Raw genomic sequence first — 19424 nt, forward strand, 5'->3', positions numbered from 1 at the left:
TTTCTTACAGTGCTCTGACTTTGTTCTTCAGTCCAGAGAGTTGTGGAAAGCTCGCCGGTGATAAGACTGAAACACAGATAGAGAAAGCATAACAAGTGGAGACCTGTGCACCAACTCACGCACATTGCTCCCGTTTGAAGTGGAAGGGACGATGCAAATGAGAGATGCACAGAAACAATCACCATGGTCCTCCCACGAGTCGTATCCTGTTGCCCTCCCCTTTTGACTCTCCGCCACAGAGAGATCCCTGCCTGTCTCGCCTCGACTGCAAACGCCGCGACAAATTCCAACCCGTAGAATAACGTAATGATATGAATACTATATTAATGACGATTAATTTGGCTTAATTAAAACATCATTTTTGAAGTGTTGGTTAACCAGGTTAGAAACACATTTCAGCTTGATATGTAATGTTTGACAAACTTGCTGAACGTTCACAAACCCTGGCAGTTTGAAGGGCTGGCGGTGTTGGCCAAGTGGCCAATCAACCAAGGCAACCAAGTTCCAAGAATAGATCCTGTTTGGCCGGAATGCAACGACTTGCGTGGATCTGCAGATGGCAGGGAAGATGTTGGCAGTTTTTTTGGATATGCATTTGCTGAGAACTGGCTGTACATTGCAGGCATGGCACTTTCAGAGGGTTCATTTGCAGCTTTACTCAGTCACAGCTTAGAGAGTTTGGAATCTAGTCGTGACTCTGTTTCTGACGTATGTACAACCAACCAAAATGTAAAATCATAATGCCCCACATAACAAAGTGCAGAGCCCTTTATCTACAGCATCTATCCATCTGTCTATGACCTGGGGTGCAGTACATAATTTAGGATGCTCCTCTGGATGTGCCTCCTGTTTTTCATCTGTAAAATGCTTCCCGCGGTGTCATTTCTAATAGGCTTTCCTGCACATATTTTACAGCCACAAATCCAGGCCAGGCCAAAGCGGCAACACATTACATCAAAAACACCGGCTCGGATGCCAAACCCATTACGCCCTATTGATTTCAACTACTTCCTTGAGATATATCTGCAGGAATACATCTCACAGGTATCATTAACCAAATCGTAAACGTCACAGTGTTTTAATGTTCTTTGACTCAGGCGTGTAAGTAAAAATAGGTCCTCTCAGAATCTGCAGAGGGCAAAACAAAATCCAAATAGTCAATTCTGATTATATGGAAGGGATGCAGAAAGCATCTCACGTGGTGCGCTGGTTATGACTCTTCTCACGTGAAGATGATGCCATCTCTTGTGATACATCCTCAGTATTCACGAGCAACAGCGGCAGTGCTCAGCGCACCTCTTTGCCCTGTGTCCTCATTCAGCCAAGCTCCTTGCATGCCCCCCCCCCCCCCCCCCGCCCCCAGAGAGGTTCTACACAACCACACATTGCACACATTGCATAGCTGGCAATAACAAAAGCCACATCTAATGATCTGTATTGTCTGTGATGCGGATGACACAGACATCCATATAGTTTATGTCTTTTAAACAATAGACAGTCTGGAATACAACATGTTCCAAGCTAATGGCATCTTCACGGCATATTAGAGTGACTAAAATAAAAGATGCAGCCATCCTTCAGCCGGCTGACTGCTGAGCCTCGGGCTAAAGACCGCGGTGACTCACCAACAGTCTTCTCAGACAAAGACGTGCACGCTGTGCGAGTCTGACAAAGGCCGCACTGGACAGCAACGTTTTCGTTGGAACTGTTTGTGTTTGTGTGCAGGAGGTCTTCCCCCCTCCTCCGTGTGTCTACAGGTACGTAACTGGTGTTTCTAATAGCAGCACAAAAGGATTAAAACCATTTTTCTCAACACTCTAGTCGTATACTGTAAATCAAAACCCCACTCTGCAATTTGGTGCCCTGCTGTTCCCGCTTGATCTGCTGGCATTACAGCAGCAGGGAACGAGGCCAATGGGTAAGAGGAGTTAATAAAGTTCATCAACCGAGGAAGCGATTACCTTGTTAGATTTCGTAACAAATCTGAAAACAGGCATAAAGCTCCATATCAGCCTCCAGGGAACACCATTCCCTGTTTGCCTGAGAATATTCAGACCCAAATGTCGTGATTCAGGCTCTGAACTTCCATAGTACTTTGTCTGGCATGTGTTTTTTTTCCCCCTTGGAGAGTCTGACAGGGTGTCAACCCGATAGTCATGGACAAGAATGTTGCAATTGTAACCTTTAAGGTTCATAATAAATAATAAATTTTATGTATATAGTGCTTTTCTAGACACTCAAAGTTGCTTTACAGAAAGTACATAAGATAAAAACAGCAAAGAAATACAGACAATAAAATATGAACATGAAAATGAGGTTGGCATCGGAGGAGCGGAGGGAACGAGATGGGGTGTGATGGTGGAGCAGATGTGGTGTTGGATATCCATCAGTGTTATAGAGGGCGAGTGAGACTGAGACAAACACTTTGATCAGGTCATTTTATTGGGTTGATCGGTGAAGTTACTCAAATACCTGCTTAAAGGACTTGGAAATGAGCAACCTGAGGAAAATAAAATACAAAATCATATTAGCATATTAGCAATAACATGTGGGTTTGACTGCGAACGTCTTCACACTCTCTCTCTATGTCTCTCTCTCTTTCTCTCTATACTTTGTGCATCTCTTAAGTAAGCATCGCACTGTTTGTAGTTGAGATCACTGAAATGCGAGATTGCTGGCAGATGCCTTCAAACTAGATGAACCCCCAGTGGCAATTAAAAATCAACATCAGTCATGAGCGGAGTATATCACCACGAGGAATTATCTTTAAGAACTATGGTTCAGTCTTATAAGTACAGCATTTATACTGAGTTCAGTTGAAAAGAAAAACAGTATTTGGTCTGGTGTGTACTCGGGAATGCGCTTTCGCTCATTTTGCCCTGTATTTCGAGGCCCACAGGATATTATCTCCTATGACTATGCATACAGCAAACCTGCCACATGAAGGATTACAGTCTCACCTTTCCTTGGATAAACAAAGTGTGTTCCTACCGCTTTCCATTCAGGTGTTATTGGCCGTTGAAAAGAGGCAGAATTCGCCAAAAATCAGCAGTTTACAATAGAAAACGGGGAAAACCATATATTTGTGCCGAGACACATTTCGAGCTGATCGCTGACTTTGACTCTAATATTTATTGCTTTATGTCAACAGTTCTACTTCTAGATTTGTTAAATGAGTTTGTCTGTAAGTGAGGACCATCTGTATTACAATTTTTTTTAACAACTTTAGGATCAATTTGAGAAAAGAAAAGGTATTTTGTTTTTATTCATACCGAGTGAAATGATTCACTCTAGACAGAAAAGGAGGGACATGTTAAATTCCAAAGTCAGCAAAAGACTATTAGGAGAGAAGAAAGGATGAGTACTCACCATCCATCCATTTTCAACCGCTTATCCGGGGCCGGGTTGCGGGGGCAGCAGCCCAGACTTCCCTCTGCCCGGCCACTTCTTCCAGCTCTTCCGGGGGGCGTTCCCAGGCCAGTCGAGAGACATAGTCTCTCCAGTGTGCCCTGGGTCTTCCTCGTGGTCTCCTACCGGTGGGACGTGCACTGAACACCTCACCGGGGAGGCGTCCGGGAGGCATCCTGAATAGATACCATAGCATCAAGGAGGAGTAGCGGCTCTACTCTGAGCTCCTCCCAGACGACCGAGCTTCTCGGCCGATCTCTAAGGGAGAGCCCAGCCACCCTACGGAGGAAGTTCATTTTGGCTGCTTGTACCCGCCACCCTGCGAGTTCTCGCCATCTGACCCTTAATCCATCATCAGGGCTCCACCAGTTTCTGAATCTATTGAAATCTATGTCTCTGATGGAGTACACTGGCCCCAGAGAATACTGACAGTTCACAGTTTATAATGTACCACCATAATAGCTGCATGCTCCACATCTGGGAAACGTACTCGCGAGAATGTATGAGATAATCCACCGCTAGTAGAGAAGTAAACTGTAAAACAGCTCATAAGGACATGTTGACAATAAAAACAATTTAGAACTGTTAGGGGAAAACACTTTTATCGGAGAATACTTTATGTACAAAATTCCCTAGGAAGCTCTTTCTACTGTCAGTTTGCATACTTTCTGCACAAACGATCTCAAATATCGGAAATGATTTTTATTGTTCTATCTTCAAAAGTCTACTGCTATGGCTAAATGTGTCTTCATTCCTAGGGCTAAGCCAAAGGCTTTTATTCATTTGAACTTTTGAATGTGGAAGAATTTTAAGAGTCCTTTACTATCATAAAAATAGACACTGCCCTTGACTCTCTATTGAGCACATTTTTAGAAGCAATTTTCCTTGTTGCTGGAGTGAAAGGCAAGATAGCACTCAGGTATTCAGTCCCAGCTTGCTGTCATGACTACCTCAGATATAAAAGGTGACTGTAATTGGAAATGGTTACTTTAACCTGGAATGGCCTTCACAGTTTCTTTTTATAATAAACATTCTTTTTCTTATGGTTTTGCGCACATGAAATGTGTCATTTATTTATCCTGAAAATCTTGACTTAACAATGTGGCTGTTTAAAAAAGGGAGATAAAAATGTGGCTGGAAGTGGTTTGTGTTCCGTTTTAGGCTTGAATGTGTTCAGTTAATGGTGAGCTAACCCTAGCCCAAATCTTTGCAGAAGAGAGGACAGGGAAAAGACAGAGCAAAGCCCAATGATGAGCAGCCTCTTATACTTCAATAAATATATTTTTGCTGAAAACAGCAGGGTATTGAATGCATGAATGAGATGGTGGCAGCATTTTTCAATGCCTCTGTTTTTATATTGATTTACAGAAGGCAGTGAAAGAAATTCCTATCTGGGAGACAAGCAGTTGATTACAAATAATCCTCATAAAAATACATTGGAATACAGTAATACCTTGATATGAGTATAATTGGTTCCTGGACCGAGCTCGTAACTCAAATCACTCGTATGTCAAATTGATTTTTCCCATACAGAATAACTGAAAACAAATTAATCCGTTCCAGCCGTCTAAAAACACTCAAATCAAGGCTAATAACAATGGAAAAAAGTACAGATAATAGCGTTAACCGCGGTATGCCATGCAATGAGGAGGGAGGGAGAGGGAGGGAGAGGGAGGGTTGGATGGTTTGTAGATACTTTATCAGAATACTTTATTGATCCCAGTGGGAAGTTCAAGCACATACGCACTAATAGGCTGTTATGTGTCTTTAGGATAGGATAAGTTGCAGCTACAAGCACATTTATTGCACATTAAACAAACATAGATTGGAATGACAATGCTGCACTGGAAACGTGCGGGGGAAACCGGGTCAGGGGAGTGTGGAGGGGTGGGGCGTAGAGGGTACAGACGAGCCAGTAGAGAAGGATGTGTATATGTCAGTTCAGTTTATGCATGTAGGAAGAACAAACACGGAAAGGTGGAGAAATACCAGGGCTGAAGGAAGAGCTGGAGAAAATGTGGGCAGTGAAGGCAACAGTGGTGCCAGTAGTGATCGGGGCACGAAGGGCAGGAACCCCCACGCCGGGTGAATGGCTCCAGCAGATACCAGGAACTACGTCCAACATCTCCGTCCAGAAAGACAGCTAAGATCTTGCACAATGTGCTATAATTAAGAAAAATGTATTTCTGAATCTTATCAAAGTTTCCATGACAAACTAGACAAACTTAATAAAAAATAAAAGCAATTACTGGTAGTACTTTGATTCTGCTGTGTGTCAGGCATGCAGCTGGGCTGACTTGTACCTAAGATAAATAGAGTACAGTTGCAAATCTGGTTTTCAGTTTTGTTTCATGCAGTATGTGTATATATATCGTTGTTTTAGGAAAGATTTTGTTTTTCGTTCTATGTCCCTATGTGTGCCTTAAGCCATGGGCCTTCATACGATTTTGTTATGTCAGCATAATGACAATAAAAACTCTTGAATCTTGAATCTTTTAACAAAAAAAACATATATTTTTCCCTGGATTAATATTTTTATATATTAAAACAAAGATTCGCGTATCGTCCTAAATCTGTCTTTGTCTGCCTCAATGTCGTCAGTGTTTTTGGTAATCCTAGCATATATAAACCATGCCTCTTGAGAAGAGACTTCATAGTTAGAGTATCCTTAATGCACTGCAATAATTAATGATAATGTGCAGTGGCAGTAACAAGTACATGCTTGTTGATATAAAGCAGAAATCCAACAAAACTGGGTCAGGCCACACATGCAACAAATCCTATAAAGGTAAGCAGAAAAAACCAAGAATCATGTATAAATAAACAGGAACATTACAAGAGCAAAGAAGTAGAATGAGCTCTAGAAAAAAAAAACTTCATAGAGACCAAAGAGATAAAGACAAAACAATCAATCTTTGCATCGACAAGGGATGCTGCAGGCATTTGTGACTGCTTTTATAAATGCATGGATGAGAACCATATGCTTGCAGCGATGAGGAGCTTGATGAAAAATTCAAGTCCTTTAGTTGGAGGTGAGGTCACATGAAACATTTATTACATCAAGTTCTTCCAAATTTAGACCTTCAGATTTGGGGAAAACAAAAACAAACAAAAAAGCTCATCACTTTGTGTGCACTTGATTCTACTTGTCTTTTCACTGCACATAAATGTGCCTTTAACTGTCAGAGCTATTTGGCTTAGCTCAGGGCTATGGTGTTTACCTTTTAATGATTTACAAACTGTTCATCTTCCATGATACTGAGGTTAAATGTATATAATCAGTAGGTAGTATATTGTACATGTAGATTTGATTTGAGACAAACAGTACTTTTGTAAAATCCAGATTTTAATAAATAAAATAAGTCATAATGCCATCTTTCTTCCGGGTCATTTGCAAAGCTCACTAATCAAAGCAATGAAAATCCAATGTAATTGGATGCTTTTCATGTGTTGACCAGGATGCAGGCATCTCAATGGGAGAGAGGTGTGATGAGAGAGCCTTAAATGTAAACAGAGTTTCTGTATATGTGGAAAAGCAGGAAACTGCAGACTGCTGTGTTTTGTGGAGCAGAGATCAGATTCCATGTTGCACTACATCTGCATCACCCCGCAGGCCCGTGGGAGCCCCTGGTGGCCTACACAGCAAAATCAAGCACTCCCGTAGGCCAAGGCAAATGGATATTGATCTGGAGCCATGACTAAATGGATTAAATTACAGAGCAGTGTTGGAAGCAAGGCAGCAGAGAAAATGAAACAGGGAGGAGATAGAAAGAAAAGAAAGAAGTAAATAGAGAGGTGAGGGCGTTAAAGGAGTCTGCCGGACTTTGCATTGCAGAATTGCTTTTTTTCCTTTTCATCAATAACCTACGCAGTGACCCTAATCATGCCACACTCCCCAAAAAAAATCACGGCCTTCATGCAGCTATGAGCTGATTGGCTTTAGAGGAATCAGCTGTCAAGGGATTATCACTTTGCATTCCATCAAAGCTGTGGAGTGAATCCTGGGAAGAAAAGATGAACATTGTGAGCACAGAATCAAAAACACAAACTCTCTGGTGCATTTGCCACATTACCGTTTGACTCAAATGGCCACAGTCAGTCAGGAAATGAAAAGTTTAGAGACACGTTATGACTCAATTTGCTGACGGATTTTTGTTTGTTTATCTTGTTGTTGTTCTTTTGGGTAGATAACAACATACTTTTTGTATTTGTATTTATTTTTGTATTTCTGACAAATTCTTGTCAAATCTGTCTACAGGGACACAGGGAACGCTTGAAAGTACTCTATTACTTTTGTTTCATCATGTCACGCATTTTCAGTTGAGCTAAAATGAGACCATGATATTCGTTTGTGACACAAGTAAACGATATTTGATGATTTGTATTGTCTGATCAAGACTTGAAAGCCATGAATGAATTGATCAATAAAAGACATTAATTTAATTATTATTAGATTAATAAAATAACACATAACATAGCCCTAAACTCTAATAATAAAGCGTTTTACTGCTCCCTTTCATGGAATAGACAGAATATCTATAAAGATTCTTCTGATTTTGGGTGACGTGCAGACGTTTGCCTCAGCGTAACATACAAAATATGCAAGAAATGTGCATAAGCTGATGTGGAGAGTGAATGTTTATGGCACTGAGTGGCCATCAGATTTTATATGATCCTGTCAACATCTGAAGAGCACAATTTAAATATGCATGACTGACAACTTCAAAACATTCTCTGATGCAGTGCACAACACTACAACACTTTGTTCTATCATTACAGTGCTTCCCCCCTTTGAGCCTGCAACTATAGAAATTGGCAAATACAGCGTGAAGCATATGGCCATTGCCCCCAACAATTTATTATTATTATTTTATATGTAGCCTAGAAATTTCCTAAATCATAAAACCACAAAGACAAAAAAAAAAATGTCCTCTGGGAGTGTGAGACACAAAGCTGTTTGACAGTCCAGGGAAGCATGTAAATCAGTCATTGCAAATCATTCCAGTGTCATGGTTCTAACTGCAAAGCCTTGTGACTCTCTAGCTCCATCTGTTGAGTTATTTTATACAGACATGTTTGTGATTCTGGATAGTCGTGAGAATCAGGAGAGAGATGCGCTGCGTTCTTACAAAGTGTCAGCTTTGATAAGGATTCCCTCGCAGACACTATTCACTCAGGACTGCAATTCTCCAAATGCTTGACCGAATAAACGAATGAGGGCGGGATTCATATTCTCACTTGTCTCGTTAAACAATATTTAAAACACATGCCTGTTTTCCAGTGTTTCAAGAGGGCACATCTTATCCCAGAATGCAATGGGCCTACACACAAAGATATGCCAACCTTCAGGCGCATAGAACATTTCAAACTGATTCAATGCTGAAGGCGGCTGGGATCGCTTCAAATAAAAAACCTCTTTGCTGGCTGCTGACAGTAATTATCTTCGTGTTGAACTTATGTCTGACAAGTAGATTCATAATTGCCGATTTGAAAAGATTCCAAACATGTACAGGCAGACATTAAAGTAATAAACAATATTCAACGAAGATTTCGTTTTCTTCATCTCAAATCAAATATTAATCAGTGATGTTTTGGCAACATTTTGAACTAGATAGTACCAAGAGAGTATTCAATTCACAACAGAAAGTCATCTCAAGGCACTTTACAGGATTAGCAGGGAAAGACCTGCAGGGAAAGACAGAACCCAATTTGACCCACAAAAGCAAGAACTTTGGCGACAGAGGCAAGGAAACACTTCCCTTTAACAGGCAGAAACCTTGGCCAGAACCTAAGACTCATAGTGGGCGGCCATCTGTCTGGACCGGCTGGGTTGAGAAAAAGAGACAGAGGTTGAAAGACAGGAAGACAATGCCACAAGAGACAAGGACAGGTAGGAGGAGAGTCAAAAACAAAGAGAGGAAGAGAGAGAGAGTGATAGAGAGACAGAGAAGAAGAGCAGAAAAAACAACATAATGAATTTGCACTGCATCCAGTGATTTTCAACATATAAGCTGCTGAGCAAACTGCTATATAAAACTATAAATGCTAATGCTAGCGATATGGACATCAGTGTTGAGGGCCACAGGTCCAGGTTCTGCAGCACCATGGACAGAAGGACCTGCAGACCGAGAGACAAAGAGGGACAAACACAGAGAAAGAGAGCACAAGACTACGGGAAAGAGAGAGAAGGATTATTGATATATGTGTATGTACCACACCATCTCCAATGCCATCCATCCATCCATCTTCCATCACTTATCCGGGGACGGGTTGTGGAGGCAACAGTCAGAACAGGGATCTCCAGACTTCTCTCACCAGACACCTCCTCCAGCTCTTCTGGGAGAATCCCGAGGTATTCCCAGAACAGCCGATAATCTCTCCATCGTGCCCGAGGTCTTCCCCGAGGCCTATTCCTTTATTTTTTATAAAGGAAACAGTTTCTCTAGAGTAACTATTGGTACTCTAATAAATATTCAGTTATATAGCGGACATTTTCAAGCATAACTCAGACAATATTTTAATACATCTTACTTTATAGTTATTGAAATATAAAACATATACATTCAATTAATCAGTTTTTCTCTCAATATATTTTATCACTCATTCTAAGTACTTCCTATAAAATGTTTTATCTTCCTAGCGCATCATCGGACATTAAGATTAAGATTAGCTTTTATTGAATTTAAATGTATATTTATTCTTCTCCACGACAGACCGATCCATCTAACCTCATGCTCCATCCTTCCCTCACACAAATGAGACCCCAAGATACCTGAAGTCCTCCACCGCGGGCAAAGACTCCCCATCTGGAGAGGGCAGACCAAACCGGTCAAGAATCTTTGGCCATGGATTTAGGGGTCCTGATCCTTTTCTCTCACTTTGCACTCGGCCGCAAACCGTCCCAGTAAAATCTGAGCGTCCAGGGTCGATGAGGCCAGCAGGATGACATCCCCCCGACAAAACCATCCGTGTAGGGTTGGGACCGCCCTCTCTCACCACCAAATGTCATCCGGATCCAGATATTAGAGATATTTTTTTTTATGGGGGTACACTTTGATTTTCTGCCGACTGTGCATTTAATATTAATGATAAATATTTCTGTCATCTTGTAGCTGAGTCAATTCCCCGTCGGAGCAGGCCAACAGATTTGTTCCATCTTTAATACCTGAGGAGACAGAGCCAGTTGAAATGTCCAACTGGATTGCATTTATGCTTTCGCTGGCCTTTACCAAGACACTGTGGAATCAATGGATTTGTTGCATCTTCAAAAGTTATGGATCCAGAAGAATCCACCATCACTGAAAGTGTGATTTACGCTAATAACTTCTAAACTAATAATATAAACGTGAATATAATGGCTAAAGGTTTGTTTTCATGGACTTCCACGTGCGGAGAGACGCAGCATTCATTTGGAGTCAGCTGACGAATTACTGTCCAATCCACTGCTCTACTCAGTTGTGTTTTCTACCAGCTCCTCAGCAAAACACAGAAATACCTCAACATACTTCCTTTGAGCGTGTCGAGTGCGAGAGCTTTCTTGTCTTGTAGTTTCCCCCTCATCCTCGCTGACACATAGGACGCCTGATACTTTCCTCCACCAGCCTGCCTGCACATGATCTCATCTCCCTCTACTCTTGTTTGCTCTTTTCTGTCCTCTCAATGTCTCCCACTTTTTGCTGGATGCCATTCCTGAAGCAACGCTCTGCATTTATCCGGGCTTGGGAACTGGCTATTTAAAATCAAACACTGTAGAGCTTGATTTTGACAGCAGAACATGCACCAAAAAAGCCAAGCCAGTACAGCTGGTACACTCATTCGGGACATCTCTCAAATCAAATTTGTACATTTAAAAACACAGGTATGTAAATATACAATATAAACTGTCCAACTGGTTTCTGTAAGCTCGCTGCACACTAATAGCTCGACACCTACACCAGTAAAATGCTGCCTCAGTTTTTTTGTTGAGCATTTGTGTCAGCAGAACTTTTTACAACATTAATAACACTGAGATTGATTGATAGGGACTACAGTTTAAAAGAAACTGTTTACAAAAAAGTTTTATTTATCAGGGCAATGGCATGAAATACAAGAAAATGTGTAAAACCTAACAAAGCAAAACTTTCTAAATGAATATCAACACTCTCTTGCCGAACAGTTTGTCAAAGTGAGACATAATATTTCAGTTTTTACATCAACATAAGAAGTTCTGATTTAAAAAAAAAGGTCTTTAAAAATGGGTCTGATGAATAGTAATAAATACTACAAACCCGGCAGAAGCTAATAAAGGAATCAGATCAGGGGCCGGAGAGACGACGAGAATCTCAAAGACGCATCGAAGCACTGAACCAAATGTCTTCACTCGACGGTGTCTGTTCACGGCAACACAGAGTGGAGGACTTCCTCTTATCTGTCTGGTCGCATCATGCCTGGTCGTACTGGCATCATCATCGGTCGAGGGTGACGCATCATGTGGGGGGGTCCAGGCATCATCTGCATGGGTCCTCCCATCGGTGGCCTCATGCCACCTAAACGGAACAGAGAAGGCACGTTTATGTGACGCTGTTATGCTCTGTCCACATAGTTCCAGAATTCAATTGTCCTATCAAATTCAAAGGGCTTCAAGAGGTGCAAAGAAACATTTTATACACTGGAGATCAAAATTAGAAAGCAATCTACAATTTCCTAAATGTGAAGGCCACACTTGAAATTATCCAAGCAGGAGCAATATTTTAAGCATATTTCATGAAGCACAGTGTAAAAAAGAAACGTAATTGCAATATTAGAAAAAGAACACGGATCAAAATTAGAGAACACGGTCGGATGGGGTTAATCTGGCACCTGCCGCTAATTCTCTTGATTATCCGACAACCGCTAACTTCCCGTTTCACTGACTCTGCACAATGGTGAGCCGTTCAACTGTTGAGCAGTGAATAAATAATAAAGGTTTATAAATATAATTTTGATATCCAGTGTATTTCAAGGCTAATTAAACTTGATATTTTTATGCGTTTTTGAATCTTGACGGTGGGAAACAACTATTCTAGTTCATTTAAATCAAGAAATTAATTAGATCGCCGTTCAGAGTACAGAATGCTAAAATCTGAATGAGTAAATCAGAATGAGTAAATCTGAGCAATTAATAAAATAACATTTAAAGTACAATATTGAGGAAAACGTGCATCTATTGATTGTCATAGTTTGACTCTTGATATTCAGTTCAAGTTTACATTTAATTGTTGGCTAAAGAAATAACCTGTGAAAGAGCTGCTGTTTGAAACGGGATTATTCTCTTCCCTTCTATCCTGTGTGACCAATCGGCTCTGTACGTTGTGACAACGATGGCTGCCAGGATGATCTTTAACTGTTAAACATTCAGTTTAAAAGTGCATCCTTGTCCAAGGAGCAGGTTTCTTACCAGGCCCCCCAGGCATCATTCCATGAGGTGGGGGCCCCATCATGGGCATCATGGGAGGACCTCCCATCGGAGGAGTCGGCAGCATACCGGGCCGAGGAGGACCACCTGTTTAATGAACAACAGAGGATTGTGAAGCCACAATGCAATGGCGTCGCCATTATGAAATAAATGTCATTTGTTTTTTATTCTTATATACATCTTCCACGTGATGTTATACTTGGAATTATTTTATTATGTGTTCCGAGCTAAATCTAATGCGGCAGTCATGAAATACATTCCACCTTTATAAAATTTAAAATTCAGTTTTTGGGACTGCTTCTGGGTGGTGTTGACACGCCTCTTGACCATTCTGAAGAACGTAGTCTGTTGCCGTAACAACACCACACATTCCAGATTATGAAACAGCCAAGAAATAAAAATAAATAAATAAAACATCAGCGCCTTCAGAAACAATGGATTTAATTCACAACTGCTTTAAGCCAGATGTACCAATTTAAAAAAACGATATCCTTCAAAACACCATATCTCCCCCCCCCCCCCCCTCCCAGCAATAAAGTTTAATGAAGTCACAAGTTATCTGGTATCTGCTGAAAAATGCAAAGAGGAGGAAGAGGAGGACTATGAACCCCTCACCAAAACATAGAAATCAATCAAGTTTGAGCTGCAAACCCTGTCAAATCCTACTCTCCTCTTTGCCAAACCTTATTTCTTATTTAATGATCGATGACTTGTTAGAATTTAAGTCCACCGAGACATCACTCTTACTCTAGCAGATCTAGAAGGAGTTCTAAGTAAAGAAAAGACAAGCTTCATCTTCTTCATTTTACTATCCAAATTCTAATGCCGTCAAAAGGGATGAGAATCCTGAAAGATTCTCTTCATACGAAACGTGTAGCAAAATGAAGTCTTTACCTTCTGGATAGAAATGATCAAGGTGCATTTTAAATTTTGTTGTGAGTTAGGGCAGACATGGGCAAACTAAGGCCCAGTGGCCATATACGGCCCGCCAAACCTTTCCAAATAATAACATTAAATAAAATGTTATAAAACTCATGCATTTTACCTTTTTCCTTGTATTTCTACCTGTAAAATCCAAACCCTTTCATGCAATGGCTTTTACATGTCATTTATATTAGTTCACACAAACACTGCATCCATCTGTTCCTGGCCCGGCGCATCTGTCAAATTTTAGAACCCATTGTGGCCCGCGAGTCAAAAAGTTTGCCCACCCCTGAGTTAGGGTGATCGACTTACCTGGAGGAGGACCGCCAGGGAATGGTGTGGGAGGAATCTTTCCCTGTTGAAACGCAGCCGCTGTTGGGAATAAAGGCAAACGTGAAGACAGAGACAGAAAACAACAACAGCACGCCTTTCATGTTCAGATAAACAATTGTGGCATCATTTTCTTGCGTGTATGTGGACTTTACTTAAGAAAGATTGACGCCCTGCATGGGGTTTTCTAACCTTTACACAAGGCTAATTCCCCTGTGGGAATCCAGGTTGGGGGTTATTTAGACAATCAGTGGTACGTGAAAACAAACACACTTTCTGAATCCGTGGCAGAAATATATTCAATAGCAAAAGCTTCACTTCTACATTCAGTCCTGTTGTCTAGGAAACTGAGGCAAGAATGTGTTTACTCGTTTTATCAATCAGGCTCTGGGCTTGCTCCTCCATCCATTTCTGATAGTAATCTTTCACGTTTTCTTTGTGTTTCCGGCCACTGCAGTGGGTCTTCCTCACCGATGGCTACAACACAGGACAACAAGTCGGTTAAAAACTAAATTAGAACATTTATCTTCACACTTTGTTAAAGATGTAAAGTGATTCAGAAACACAACTTACCGAATCATGTGTAAGGTAAGTATCACAGTAGTCGCAGTAAAACCTGTGGAATGTTGAGAAGGAAAAACACTGAGGTGTGAGACAGGTCCCGTCCCAAAACAATACGGAGATCAATATAACACACACACACACACACACACACACACACACACACATCAACACATAGGAAAACCAATTTTAGTTTCCTGATTTTACATTATATAATATTGAAAATGTGCTTTTAAAAAAGCATGGATGTTTGCTAAATTAACTTGAGAGGAATCTGTTTAAGCTGATAATGCATGTTACAAATTCTTTGAAATATAATCAATTGTCCCACAAACGCTCAGAGACAACAATACTACAGGAGTCATCTTAAGATATACAGGTATTATGAATTTATGTTAAGCCTATCAGCTACTTGTTTATTAGCATGCCTCAGTCTCTGCAGCTATGGCTCCAGTCAGCATGTCCACCTTGGAGAGAAACTACGTCTTAATGTTTTACAACTTTTACAAAAAAATTAAATTGTAATGCTTTAAATGTTGGATATAAGCAGATGAGCGCGATCGTCTCAAAGACGCTTCGAGTAGTGGAAGCTGCATTAATCTCCGGCTCGTTGTATGTTGAGACAAGAGCGAGTCCAGCAAATAGACGCGGCCCAAACAGAGCGCTCAGCGGTTCATTTAACGCTAATCAATATTTTACTCTCGTTGGTTACAAAACACAATACTAACACAAAAAACACAGTTGCTGAAAAAAAACGACATCAAAGCTTGAAAAGAAATGTAACACAACGTACTTAGGCATGATCCGCAGCTATGCTCGCCGAAAGTGTGGTTCCGGTGTCTCTGGTAAGTGTTCCCGCTGGAAATAAGACTTACTCACAGTTAGTTCCGCCTGAAAGTGTGTACAGGCGCGCTCAACTGAAAGCAAAGCGGAAATGCGTCTGTAAATGATCATCTGCAAGAAGATGGATGGATGGTTTTAAATAAAAGAAGTACAAATGAAAAATGAATGAAATATCAAGGAGAGATCATCAGACAAAGAAGTATTTTTACTTCACAAGCATGCACACATTTGTGCATGCTTGTAGATAGATAGATAGATAGATAGATAGATAGAGAGATAGATAGATACACAAGTTCTGACAAATATTCAATTGGCTATTCTAATAAAATATTTGACTTTTCTAATTTCTACTTGAGTATTTGACTTTTCTAATTTCTAATTGAATATTTGACTTTTCTAATTTCTACTTGAGTATTTGACTTTTCTAATTTCTACTTGAGTATTTGACTTTTCTAATTTCTAATTGTATATTTGACTTTTCTAATTTCTAATTGAATATTTGACTTTTCTCATTTCTACTTGAATATTTGACCGAGCTGGCGAATGGATAACTTCGCTTCATTGATAAACCAATGAAAAGGTGCCTGCAAATAGCAACAGCTGACGTCGACCCTCGCTTCGTGATTGGCCAAAGTAGTGCGCGCGCTGTTGCAACGTCAAACGTCGTCCCCCTAGTCGTGACATGCGCACTGATGGTTGTTGTTGTTAGGCTGGTTGTTATGGCTGGACAAGGCCTCGGACTAAATTGATAGCGGACACCGGCACTAGCCCGTCTTGTTACGGGACACCCGCCATTGATGGAGGGCGCGGACATGGACGTGGACGCGGAGCTCATGCAGAAGTTCAGCTGCATGGGCACGACGGACAAAGACGTCCTCATTTCGGAGTTCCAGAGGCTGCTGGGCTTTCAACTCAACCCAGCCGGCTGCGCCTTCTTCCTGGACATGACGAACTGGTGAGTGCGGGCCGGGGCCACGATGGCCTGCTGTCCCACAACATGACGCTAAAGCTAAAGCGGGCAGTTTAATTAGCTAGTCAGCATATTTTTAAAATGCTAAACGATAAAGTGAGAGACACTCGTTGCTAAATCAAGTGATGTTTTAATTCGACGGGACAATTTCATCATCATTACACGGGGACCCAATAGTTAACTCTCGACGATCATTTACTGGATAAACGGAAGTGACACGTTAAAGTTTGTCCTGGGAAACTCTCAGGAAGGTGAAATAATCCATAAAGCAAAGAGGAGCTGCCTCATTGCCTCGTAGGAGTAGATACTACGAACGTTACGTAACGTGGTCCAGAGCCAGAGCCCGGAGAGCTCGGGAAGGGAAACCACATTTTAATACACACCACGTTAGCCTGGTGACGTAACCAGCGTCGATCTAAAACTACTGACGACCGCAAAACGTTTCCTCTGAGCTGATCATCTTTAAAATAATCGATGGGTCGATGCCTTTGATTCCATCCCTGAATTAGATCGTTTTGTTTCGTTTCGAGCTATAAAGACAACGACAACAACAACATTACATCAAGATCACTTCCATCTTTTTTTTTTTTTTTACACTTTATTATATTATGCGTTGATTTTATTGAATATTTGTCAGAACTTGTGTATCTATTTATCTATCCAGCAAGATTTTGCAGTTTGTGTGTGTGTCTAACACACACACACGGAATGGAAGTTATCCATTCGCCAGCTCGATCAATCAAATGATTGTTTCAAGCTTGGATGAGCTATTTATTCAGATTTCTGTATTCTGCTGATTTTTAATGTGAAGACACATTTCATGATGAGAAGAATGTAGAATAATGAGCGAACGCAGCACCGCCTTTCAGGATGTAGCCAGAGTCACATTTATATGCTGTCGGGTTCGATCTAACACGTCGTCATGCAGCTGATTGCAAAGACTGCCCTTAACTTTATATTGAATTTATAATTCACCCCCCCCCCCCCCCCCTAAAAAAGGACAAACCTGCTGTTTCCTGGATTAAATCATTCTATTTCATGCACACATACAGACTCTTCCTTTTTGTTTGTTACAGGAACCTGCAGGCTGCGATTGGTGCATATTATGACTTTGAAAGTCCCAATGTCAACACGCCGTCCATGTCCTTTGTCGAAGATGTGACGATTGGGGAAGGAGAGTCTGTTCCTCCGGACACGTCATTCACAAAGACCTGGAGAATACAAAACACAGGTCAGGAGCATCTAATTACACTTCTGTTACAGTCACCCTTTGCTTACTCAGTAAAAGTAGTCTTTGTATGTAATATGAACCAAACGTAAGGTGCAGTATTGAACGTTTGACTGTCCTGATCCGTGTCCCTTATAGGTGCAGAGTCGTGGCCGCCTGGAGTTAGTCTTAAATACATTGGAGGGGATCAGTTTGGGCATGTAAACACAGTTGTAGTGAAGTCACTAGAACCCCAAGAAATCGCCGATGTGAGCGTGCAGATGCGAAGTCCCACGGCTCCCGGCATGTACCAAGGCCAGTGGAGGATGTGCACAGCCACGGGGTTATTCTACGGAGGTAGGACGCCCTCAGAAATAACAACGCTATGACATAAACCTTTATTTCCATTACTATTTATGTTTATCAACTTCATCTGTTTCTTCTGCCAAGTCTGTGGTCTGATGACCAAACCCCCCCCCCCAAAAAAAAATGTTTACTATGAACTGAACTTGTTAGAAAATAGTGAGGTGCTCTTAAATAATCCATCATGATCCATCCGTCATTTGTCTACAGATGTCATCTGGGTGATTCTCAGTGTGGAAGTGGGAGGTCTCCTGGGCGTGACCCAGCAGCTGTCCTCGTTTGAGACGGAATTCAACACCCAACCGCAGCGCAGCATTCAGGGAGACTTCAACCCCTTTGCGTCGCCACAGAAAAGCAAGCAGGACACCACTGACAGCGGCTTCAAAGATCCCAGCGGAGCCTGGGAACGCACGCAGGAGTCAATCCAGCAAGATCAGAACGGACTGTCTCACAATGCTGTAAATAGAGCGTCGAATGGTCTCCAAACCAACCTGTCGGTCATGACCTACGGCCACGTATGTATGAATCTAATATGTGCTTTAACACGACATCGCTGCATGGAGTCTTATTCATAGTTAACTTAAAAGTGTTTTGATTTGGCATGACATTATTTAATAGTTACACTCTCATTGCGTTCTAAGCCACCACTAACGTGCTTTCTCCTGTTTCTTCAGGGTATTCACGGACCCTATCCATTTGGACAGAGTTAGAAAGACAAAGACTGCCCCTTTGGTGAAAGATAAGCCGTGGGAGGAGTCAGAGAGGAGGGGGGGGGGAGGAACATTTGTTTTATACTGACTCATGGCAACCCTCTCCCAACCCCATGGCCCTTTCCACCAGTGGGATGATGGAGTACTTCTACTGCAGTACAACGTCCCACCTGACAGCATCACATAGATCCGCATGTGTGAAGGCTTCATTTAAGAGTCCTGTCAACCCTTAAATATAGATACACGCCTTTAATTGAACTTTCATTGTCATTGTCTGTGATTATTTAAGGGAAAGTCAACACTAAACAATCTGCATAATATTTGGTATTCCTGTGGGGGGGGGGTTCCTCCACAGGGCTGGAAATATTTGGAACGCTGGTGAGGTTAGTACAGAATTAATTGCGATCACAGATAATTTAAGATTCTATTCTGATTTACATCCTGGATGGCTCAAACAACAGTTTTTGCTGTGTGAGGGTAAAAAAGTAGAACATCTGTCTTTGGCTGATGGAACGAATCAACATTTGGTTTTGCAGATCCATCTTTGGCTTTGATTTAAACGCTTGGAACACTGTAAACAGCTATTTCTCGTGAATTAGCTTTTTCACGTTGTCTTTAGAATATTTGGGTACTTTTTTGACTCACCAGAAAAAACTGCACCACGTTACGAATGGC

The 19424-nt window shown here is 41.4% G+C and overlaps 2 protein-coding genes across 2 annotated transcripts; one reads left to right on the forward strand and one right to left on the reverse strand.

The window, feature by feature from the left end:
- Positions 1-11453: 11453 nt before the first annotated feature.
- On the reverse strand, positions 11454-15531 carry snrpc (small nuclear ribonucleoprotein polypeptide C). The gene is made up of 6 exons (XM_068742916.1): positions 15450-15531; positions 14669-14711; positions 14464-14572; positions 14078-14137; positions 12824-12928; positions 11454-11933 (listed from the first exon to the last, which is right to left on the reverse strand). Exons 1-6 carry the CDS (start codon positions 15455-15457, stop codon positions 11812-11814), a joined length of 447 nt encoding a protein of 148 aa, XP_068599017.1. The 5' UTR covers positions 15458-15531; the 3' UTR covers positions 11454-11811.
- A 706-nt stretch (positions 15532-16237) lies between these two features.
- ilrun (inflammation and lipid regulator with UBA-like and NBR1-like domains) lies at positions 16238-18991 on the forward strand. The gene is made up of 5 exons (XM_068742796.1): positions 16238-16454; positions 17546-17700; positions 17836-18033; positions 18250-18554; positions 18714-18991. The coding sequence occupies exons 1-5, from the start codon at positions 16297-16299 to the stop codon at positions 18747-18749; spliced, it is 852 nt and encodes a 283-aa protein (XP_068598897.1). The 5' UTR covers positions 16238-16296; the 3' UTR covers positions 18750-18991.
- Positions 18992-19424: the final 433 nt, after the last annotated feature.

The sequence above is a fragment of the Brachionichthys hirsutus genome, chromosome 8 (assembly GCF_040956055.1).
Source record: "Brachionichthys hirsutus isolate HB-005 chromosome 8, CSIRO-AGI_Bhir_v1, whole genome shotgun sequence".
NCBI lineage: Eukaryota > Metazoa > Chordata > Actinopteri > Lophiiformes > Brachionichthyidae > Brachionichthys > Brachionichthys hirsutus.